General features: G+C 50.2%; 1 protein-coding gene across 1 annotated transcript in view; it reads left to right on the top strand.

The window, feature by feature from the left end:
• ChLD3 (Chitin and LDLR binding deacetylase 3) overlaps window positions 1-5,690 on the top strand; it is a 15,583-nt gene extending 9,893 nt beyond the window's left edge. The window contains exons 8-11 of the mRNA XM_037223884.1: window positions 1,680-1,909; window positions 2,771-2,941; window positions 3,750-3,881; window positions 4,904-5,690. Coding sequence (XP_037079779.1) covers window positions 1,680-1,909; window positions 2,771-2,941; window positions 3,750-3,881; window positions 4,904-5,050 — 680 coding nt within the window. The 3' untranslated portion in view covers window positions 5,051-5,690. The remainder of the gene's footprint in view (window positions 1-1,679; window positions 1,910-2,770; window positions 2,942-3,749; window positions 3,882-4,903) is intronic.
• The last annotated feature ends 3,999 nt before the right edge of the window (window positions 5,691-9,689 follow it).

The raw sequence follows: 9,689 nt of genomic DNA, 5'->3' as shown, positions 1-9,689 counted from the left end.
TCGGCCCGCGGCTGTCACTAAGCGGTGGCCATCAGGCAGGCGAAAATAATGATGCGTCTGGAAGAAGTACCTCTTAACGGTTCAGGATATAAAATCGTACATTTAGAAGCAGTTTGGGGATATATTTCACCTGTGCGACTTTTAAGTCATTAGTAATAGCCTCATTCATCGTAGAAAAAAAAAACGAGAATGGGGATATAGATGCTTTGTTATTTCGACAACATGTCTTTATCGAAAAAATAGGTGAAACTAATTTAGAATTACCTGCCGATGGCCCTGCTCGATTTTTCATGTAATTTTTGAAACAGCCAGCAATATGTTTTACAGGACACCAACATCCAGGGGACTGTACAAGGAGCAATTACCAGTGATTTCTACGATGCGGTGCATATCTAGCTAAGAAAAATAATACGCGACAATATGTGTGGATGCAAGCGAATTCAAGTGAACAAGCACCAAGCACCATGCGTGCTTCACTCGAACATGCAAGCGATTTGAAGCTAACAGGCATCACACATCACGCATTAATTATGCAGGCAAACAATTTTGATTTAACAGGCATCGCGCATCGCGCATCAGGCATCACTTATACATGCAAACAATTTTAAGCTAGCACACATCACCTATTAAAGCACGTATTACGTTCGCATAATCGGCCATGACGAGCCCTGTACGTTTAGTTTTGGTCGCCGACTTTTTGTAAGAATACCTTCAATTATTTTCCTGTCTGGGTGGTCCTGTGCTCTGTAGATGACTTTGAGCTCTAAAAAGGGTACGAGGTCCATACCTTCCTGGATTCCAGCCTGAACGTGACGTGACACCGGCCCTACCATTGGTGACGTAACACTGGCCCCACTACTAGTGACATGACGCCGGCCCTATCACTGGTGACATGACACTGGCCCTGCCCCTGGTGACATGACGCCGGTCCCACCACTGGCGACATGACGCCGGCCCTATCCCTGGTGACGTGACGCCGGCCCTATCCCTGGTGACGTGACGCCGGCCCTATCACTGGTGACATGACACTGGCCCTACCCCTGGTGATGTGACACTGGCCCACCACTGGTGACGTGACACTGGCCCACCACTGGTGACATGACACTGGTTCTACCCCTGGTGACGTGACACTGGCCCACCACTGGTGACATGACACTGGCCCTACCCCTGGTGACGTGACACTGGCCCACCACTGGTGACGTGACACTGGCCCACCACTGGTGACATGACACTGGCCCACCACTGGTGACGTGACACTGGCCCACCACTGGTGACATGACACTGGCCCTACCCCTGGTGACGTGACACTGGCCCACCACTGGTGACGTGACACTGGCCCACCACTGGTGACGTGACACTGGCCCACCACTGGTGACGTGACACTGGCCCACCACTGGTGACGTGACACTGGCCCACCACTGGTGACATGACACTGGCCCTACCCCTGGTGACATGACACTGGCCCTACCCCTGGTGACATGACACTGGCCCTACCCCTGGTGACGTGACACTGGCCCACCACTGGTGACGTGACACTGGCCCTACCCCTGGTGACATGACACCGGCCCTATTGGCTGGTGCTGGCCAGGGGTAGGGCCAGTGTCACGTCACGTGTCAGTGAGGGGCCGGCACGCGCCGCGTGCCGGCCCATTACTGACCTGTGCGCTTGTTGCCGCCAGGTGTTCGCGTGCCGTTCCTGCGCGTAGGCTGGAACCGGCAGTTCGTGATGATGCGCGAGTTCGGCTTCGTGTACGACTCGTCGGTGACGGCGCCCTTCTCGGATATCCCTTTCTGGCCGTACACGCTCGACTATCGGATCCCGCACAAGTGCGTCGGCCAGGGCGTCAAGTGCCCGTCCCGCTCGTTCAGCGGCATCTGGGAGATGGTGATGAACCAGCTGAAGGTTAACGTGAGTCCAGGGGCCTGACGGCTCCGACAACCGTCCGCGCTCCTCAGCTGTCCTCGGCCTTTTTGCAGTTTTCAGCTGTCACTGGCGGCTAACTTACCGCAGTTTTCAGCTGCCACCTGTGGTTTACCTTTCTTGCTTTTCGACTGTTACCGGCAGTACCCCTGTTTTGCTTCTCGGCATTCATCGTCCGTACACATTTTTTGTTTTTTCAGCTTTCACCGTCCGCATACCTGCATTTGCATCCTTGGCGACATGTCCTGTATGCAATGATACGTGCTCCGCGCGTACCGACTCTTCCTCTTGCTCTGGAGTCGTACAGAACTGTATCTCAGTCCATACATTGTATCTGATGCATGAGTGATTTGTCTTTTTTAGAAAGCTCACACTGATACATTCGTGCGACTACTAATATCAGTGTTTATTTCCTATTGACGAACCATCAGAAACAACAGCTTCGTAAACTAATTGGGGTGGTGCTGAGAAGGAACACAAGTGCACGCCCCTAAAATGAGTCTCTCTCCAGATTTTCCCCAATTTCTCCTCGTTGTCAAGGGCCGGATCCCCCTCCAGCTGAATTAGCAACTATTATTTAAAACTATCACAACATGCTCTAATGTTCGCACAAATGATGCAGACCGAAAGCGGGCCCAGTGGCTCGTAATCTGACTGAGCTTTATAGAAAGACGAGCATAATGCCATTAGTCGGAGATCTATTACTGGGAACTTCTCAAAAAAGGTGAAGGCACATTGAAAACTACGCGACCGTAAACCCACAAATACTTCATTCAGGGCGAATTCCTCGGGAAGAAAGTTGTGGAAGCAAAAGTGGGACAGCACTGTGACACACTGTCGCCTTTCCAGGAGTACACCTGCGCCATGGTGGACAATTGTCCTCAGGTGGAGGACGAGGAGGACCAGTTCCAAGTGTTTATGTCCAACTTTAAGCGTCATTACACGACCAACCGAGCCCCATTCGGCCTGTACTTCCACACTGGGTGGTTCCAGAAGAGATCCAATCTGAAGGCACTGACGGTAAGAAAAACGTGTATAAAACGTGCGCTTAGATTTGTAAATGCACAAATGGCAAAATCTGAGCGGGCTCTATTAAACCCTGCCTGGTGAGCACTCAGCATTGACACATTTTTGCTGGGTGATTGCGATTTGACTAGGCCGTTATACCGCGACGTTGCGGTGACAGCCCGGTGTCAAGCCAAGGGGCAGCTGCAAGAACCCGTATTCATCTTAACCGAGGGCTGCTGGCGCTGTCGGTCGCTGCATGGGAGTCATATCCGAGAACTACTGGCGCTGTCGGTCGCTGCATGGAAGTCATAACTGAGGGCTACTGGCGCTGTCAGTCGCTGTATGGGAGTCATATCCGAGGAGTACTGAGGCTGTCGGTCGTTGCATGGGAGTCATATCCGAGGACTACTGGCGCTGTCAGTCACTGTATGGAAGTCCAATCTGAGGACTGCTGGCACTGTCCGTCGCTGCATGGGAGCACGCAGCGACGAGCGCCAGTAGTCCGTGGTAGTCATTTCCGAGGGCTACTGGCGTTGTCGGTCGCTGCATGGGCGTCATATCCGAGGACTACTGGCGCTGTCGGTCGCTGCATGGGAGTCATATCCGAGGACTACTGGCGCTGTCGGTCGCTGCATGGGAGTCTAATCTGAGGACTACTGACGCTCTCAGTCGCTGTACGGGAATCTAATCCGAGGGCTGCTGGCGCTGTCCGTCGCCGCATGGTAGCCTCGGCCCGGAAGACACTGGGCTGTAAGGCGTGTCCAGTTGGCAGCCCTGTGCTCTCGCGCCGCTAACGGGTGTGCCCACTTCTGCCGAACAGCGTTTCCTGGACGAAATCGGCCAAAAACAAGACGTGTGGGTGGTCAACAACCGCGAGGCCATTCAATGGATGCAGAAGCCCGTCCCACTCTCCCAGATAAATCAGATGGAAGAGTGGAAATGCGGGAAACAGGTCGGTATTGGTTACGGGTCTGTAAGTGCGTGCTTATTCGGTAGATTGGGGTAACCGGAAATAATGTACGGGCGCTGGCGTAGAACGGTAAGTTCTATTATCTTCAGCCTTCACATGGTGTGTCGTCTTTTGACAGCCATTCGCTCTTTATGCTCAAGAGTACTTTAGCACGCGCTCGGGTGGGGGTTAAATTGACCCCCCCCCCCCGAGGGCTTTCCAGGAATGGTTTCCAAGCGGCACGGCGCAGCCACGCTAAATTTTGCAAAGCGGTAGGAAATTGGATAGCGGATCGTCTGGCATCAACAATGTATCTGTACCTTGCAAGGTCGCTGACCTACGGCCAGTCAAATGCATGCCATGGTTTCAGCGAAGGCAATTTCTAGGGAATCATTCAATCTGATCCAGCAACGGAGTGTTAGACGAAAGCACACATCTCTGGGATACTTTTATAGGCAACACGACAATTGAATTAACAAATTGCATTGACCTAGGATCAGGTATGAAGGTCACAACAAGGCCAAAACCAGCCTGTTTTTTTCCTCTAGGGCTTACTGTATGAGATAGTTTCTGTCGCTCATTTCGAATTTATTAATAACAGGAACCGCATTATGCACCTTCCATGTACTCCTTGAAGGTTAAAAAAGGTCACAGGCCAGTCTCGAAGCAGTCTTGTATGATTCTGCTTACCATTGCCTCCAAAATAACAAACAAGGTCACTGGCCTCAGATGAGCATGTGACCTTTTGCTAAGAACAATCGTCTAGGTTCTAAGGGTCCTTTGGAGAGCAGTCTGAAATTTGATCTTGTTTGACCTTATTTGACCCAAAGGTCATGACCTGCAATCTCAAACTTTGACCCAAGTGAGTTCACGTACAGGTCAACACACCATGTGAATTTGGTGTCTCTAGCAGCTCAAGGTCGGCCTGAGGACGGATACACTTACCACCTCCAGCTACTTGTTACGCACACTTTCTTCAGAAGGTGAGGATAAACAAGCACAATCATTTGCTTTCCAACCCGTAGGTACCTCTGGAGGATAAGGCGTGCAACATCCCGAGTACGTGTCACGTGCGCAGCCGGGTGCTGCGCACGGACCGCTACCTCTACACATGCTTCGAGTGTCCCAAGACTTACCCCTGGATCCGGGATGAGTTCGGCGTGGATCTGTAGACAAGCCAAGACCTACCCCTGGATCCGGGATGAGTTCGGCGTGGGTCTGTAGGCCAGCCTCGCCGCTGGTTTCCTACATGGCACTGTGTCCGGGTGCGACCCCTGAAACGCGTGACGCTGGTGACATGTACCGACGAGGGCGTCCACGTAGATTTTGCAGCCAGGAAAAAAGTAGAAACGAGTCAGGATATTTGCACGTTGTGTTTATGCTATGTAGGGATGCTTGCTCGGCAACCTGGTGGTTCACTGGTACAGTACCACTGTTATAATTGTAAACTGGGCTTGGAACACCTTTTTGTATCGCTAAGATGCTGCTTGATTTTACTGTTGTAACCACCAGCTGGACTTACTTGTGCCGATCTTGTATCAGCATGTTGTCCTTCCCAATGTTATTGATCGACAGTGATTTTGTTCGCTGTCGCCACCTACTGCTGAAGGTGCGTATATGATAGCGTTCTGTTGTATCTGACGTGTAATTATTGTAGTTCACACTGGGCGCTATTACAGCGGATCTTTGAAGCCATTGTGAACGCAGCCTTCTGTGTGATATCTGTCTGTTTTTTTTGTTTTTGTTTTTGTTGATTAGATGCCGGTCCTGCATTTTGTGACTTCAACGGTTTAATATATTTTTCAAGTTAAGGTGGACTGTCGTTACCTGCAATATTTGAGGAAATTCTACCGATAGCACAATTTTTTTTCTCCACGTTGTGGGACCGAAATCCCGGCTGAGTGGGGGACTATATTCCTGTCAGCGACCCGAGCCTAGGCCCAACTGGCATCTTTTTAAAGCTTGGCTAAAAGTTGAGCCAATTTTAGGGATTTCCACGCCCAAGGTTCACCAACGGATCTGAAGCATGCTAATGTTATAACGCATACCATAGCAGGGCGATATGTTCTAATCGGCGCCAGCAAGGACGAGTCTCAGCTCCTAGGTTTATGAGTTGATTATGAGTGAGGCTATGAAATTATCATGAGGGTGTCATGAGCTACTATGCTAAAAATAACCTGTCTGTATTATATCAACATACGTCATGCGTAATATCCTAATCCGACCCAATGTTCGCATAGCAAACAGAATGACTGGTGGAGATGCGTCAAGCAGTATTCGTTACGAAGACGATTGGCAGGGGAAAGTAGCTCGCCATAGATTGTTTCCGGCGCTTTCGGCACATTCTTGCGCTATGAACATGTGCTCCTTTACATCACGGAAGCCAGTGCATTACAGGCACAAGCTCCGACCAGGACGCGCAAAACAGAAGTCGTGCAAGCTCACAGCATGCACGCGGCAGTCGGGAGTCGACATTTGTCATGCAGTCGTTTGGAAGAATAAACAGGCAGCGCGTACACGATGGACTAGGTGTTGTTCTGTTAAACTTAGTGTCATGATGTGCTGACGTCTGGTGTGTTTGTTCGGCCTGATTTACCTACAAGATCAACTCTTTCACAATATACTACACCAGATTGCATGAGTGTGATCTGTTCAATTTTAGTCGTAATGACTCATTGGAATTCAACCACAACATATGTGAAACAGAGCAGAACGAGTTAATGGATCAGCGAAAAGCTATTCATTTACAGGATATCATCGGTGAAATGCGTACACTTTTGCGAGTTTTTTGGTGACAACAAATGCGAAAACGGAAAAAATTAGCAACAGACCACCCCAGCTAGTCGAAACTCAAAGATTAGTATCGTTGTTTTTTGCAGCGTGAGCTTGTGTAGCGCACATGTGGAACATTGGCGCTAAGCTGCATAAGCAAATTAAGTCACAAAATGCTTCCAGTCATAGTGGCTCAAATCAGGATGCTCAAATGCATAAAATAAAGGACTACACAGGAACATGGGATATATACCAGGTGGCACCACCCTGACTACGCCCTTCCCAGCGAAGATCCCTACGTGACGTCACGGGGGATACACCCTTAACACTGGGACGGCTACGCGCATGGTATCGGACTTGAGCGACCGCATGTATCAAAGCACGGTTGGTGGGTGGAATCATTCGAAAGATCAAGGTAAATATGAATAAGTGAGTACAGTACAGTTGTGTGAAGGTAATCCAAGAACCGAAGCGACAATATAGGAATCCGGAAGCAAGCTATTCGAAGAGGATCTGACAAGTTTTACACCAAAGGAGCACTTCGTATTAAGAACTATTTATGACTTCGGAGACACCAGATGGACTCAAACTGCAGCCCCGGGTTACCAGCCCATGTCGTCGATCACAACCACCGACCTCCGCTGAGCTCACCCCAAGCGAGTCCATGCAAGTTCCAGGCCCCATTGGTATTGAGCCAAAGCCCCGGTCGGAGAGATCAACCGGTGGGACAAAGTGGTCACATCGACGTAGCCTGGGACGGTGTCCCAAAACGAGTGTGTGTGTGTGTCCCTCACTTTCCTGGCTGCGACATCTTGATGAGCGGTCATGCATAACAGCATGAGAAGCTAAGGTGCCCCAAGCTCCTCGGCTGGGGCTCCCGACCCGGGGCTGGCCAGGCACATTCGCGCAGCCCCATCCAGTGGGAGCACCCAATTCAGTGCGCACTGGGGCCTAGTGGGCACTGGGCCTGGGGCCTGGGGCCTAGTCACTTACAGAAGCAGCGCCCTGAAGACCGCTAATCTTATGATGCAAATGACACCGCTCCCTCGCTCCATCTTTGCCCGGTAAATATCGGATGAGACTTGCTCGAGCCTTAAACCAAATGCAGTCTGAGAGCGCACCCCAGTCGACGTTCATAAGCTTTCGGCTATTCATATTCTTTGCAACGGACCTGTTAACAACGATATTCCTTGTTTGACAACAGGCTTTAGTTGTACGACCACCAACCGTGCAATGTCATCTCGCTCACGCAAGACCACGAGACACACTCCTGCCTGCCACCGTTTCGATTTCTTTCATGTAGGAATTCAGCTGCCCTGGCTATCGAAGTCCTCCGTTGTTTTTTTCGCGGTCGAGGAAAGAAAATGCAGCCGTAGATCGAGTTTAAACGTTAGACCCAGCAGGTTCCGAGGATGGAAGAGAACTGCTGTTGGGATTGGGCAATCCCATAGTCAAGGGCCGGTACGCCTGCTTTCCTAACAGCAGCAGTTATCCTGACATTAAATGAAGGACATCGTATGATTAAGCGTCTTGGTTGTGTGCATGATATTGCAAACATGATATTGCAGAATGTTGGTAACACTTTTCCGAACATCGAAGAAACGGATTTATCAGGAATTTTCTCACTGTGGAAGGCACAGAAACCCTTCTTGAAAATAAAGGTCACTGTGTCTCGAGATAAAGATTTCGGTACCCCTTGCTTTAGAAACTTTCTAGATTTCGTTCAGGGTGGGAGGCACGGCATCGTTGCGCCCTGAGCGTGAGGGTTTGGAGCTCTTTGTTGTGCCCTCCAGAATCTGGTGGCTCTTAAAAAAGTAATGGTGTCGGAAATAACCGCTTCAGTGTTCCTTTGCCGAATGAGATGATCAGGAGTTTTGTCAAACGGACAGTGGCAATATATAGTGGTGCCCCTGGAATTTGGTGCGCTCCCCCCCCCCCCCCACGAACCGAAATGAGAATGTGGGACCCTTTGCGGCTTCCTTAGGCTTTAATGCCTTTTGGAAATAAAGGTTTCTTTGGAAATAAAGTATCCTCCTCAGCCTCATTGGCTGGTACCTCTGGGAGAAACCCAACAGTCGCTTAAAATCACTGCCTTCCGGAAGCCTCCTGGAGCGGCCCAGAAGCGGCACCATTTATAGGCACGCGCGGTGTCCACAATGACAGGTAAGTGCTGTCACCAAATGGTGGCTAGGTTCCGTCTTTGAACCAAACAGGGTGCAAAATCTCTATCTTGAATTTTCAGAAGCTATGAATTATATGAAGAAACATGACTAAAAAGCATCCATCTGCTGTCCTGCGCTCATCCTCAAGAGATAAGCCCATGAGGATGAGCGCAGCTGGTTATATTGAGTACCGCCAATATCATCGTTTTGTGGCACCACAACGCTATTCAATCAGTACCTCCATACATGCTGAAGGTCTTAAATTCAAAATAATTCGTGTCATACCGCTGAAGAACCAAGAGCTACAAGTCTTCCATCTTATATGTACAAATGATGACCTGAGAGTAACGTGGACAAGATTAATAAAGAAATGCGTCTCGGAAATAGGACACGCAGGGTTCATGTGTTTGGCCCCACAACAGAACCGCAAAGTCCCCCCCCCCTGAGTCCATCCCATCCTTACCCAACCCAAACCAACCCGACCTAACTTTACCTAACCTAACCTAACCTAACCTAACATGACGGCCAATGTGCGGGCCTCCTCGAGGTCGTGCCCTCTCTTGAAAATCACGTTTGCGCTTCGAGCCCCATCTCAGCTGTCATCAAACTCTCCACCCTACCTTATGCACGCTCCAAGCCTAGCATACGTGTTGCCTGGTGAGCACCTTTCGCCGTCTCCTAAATATTACATTGCACTGAATTTTTTAAAAATAACTTCACATCAGGCTGCTGGTTCCTTCAGAACAGCATACGCGCTCTGACGGGAAGGAGAGGCAGAGGCGATGCGACGCCCCCCCCCCCCCCCCAAGGCTTTTTGGGGATACCAGTCTGGTACTGCTGTGCGGTCACGCTCAAATCTTTGGTAGCCTCTGAGGGA

The sequence above is a fragment of the Pollicipes pollicipes genome, unplaced genomic scaffold (assembly GCF_011947565.3).
Source record: "Pollicipes pollicipes isolate AB1234 unplaced genomic scaffold, Ppol_2.1 Scaffold_4881;HRSCAF=5763_pilon_pilon_pilon, whole genome shotgun sequence".
Taxonomy (NCBI): Eukaryota; Metazoa; Arthropoda; class Thecostraca; order Pollicipedomorpha; family Pollicipedidae; genus Pollicipes; species Pollicipes pollicipes.
The sequence above is the reverse complement of the archived record's forward strand: the minus strand, read 5'-3'. Positions and strand labels throughout refer to the sequence as shown.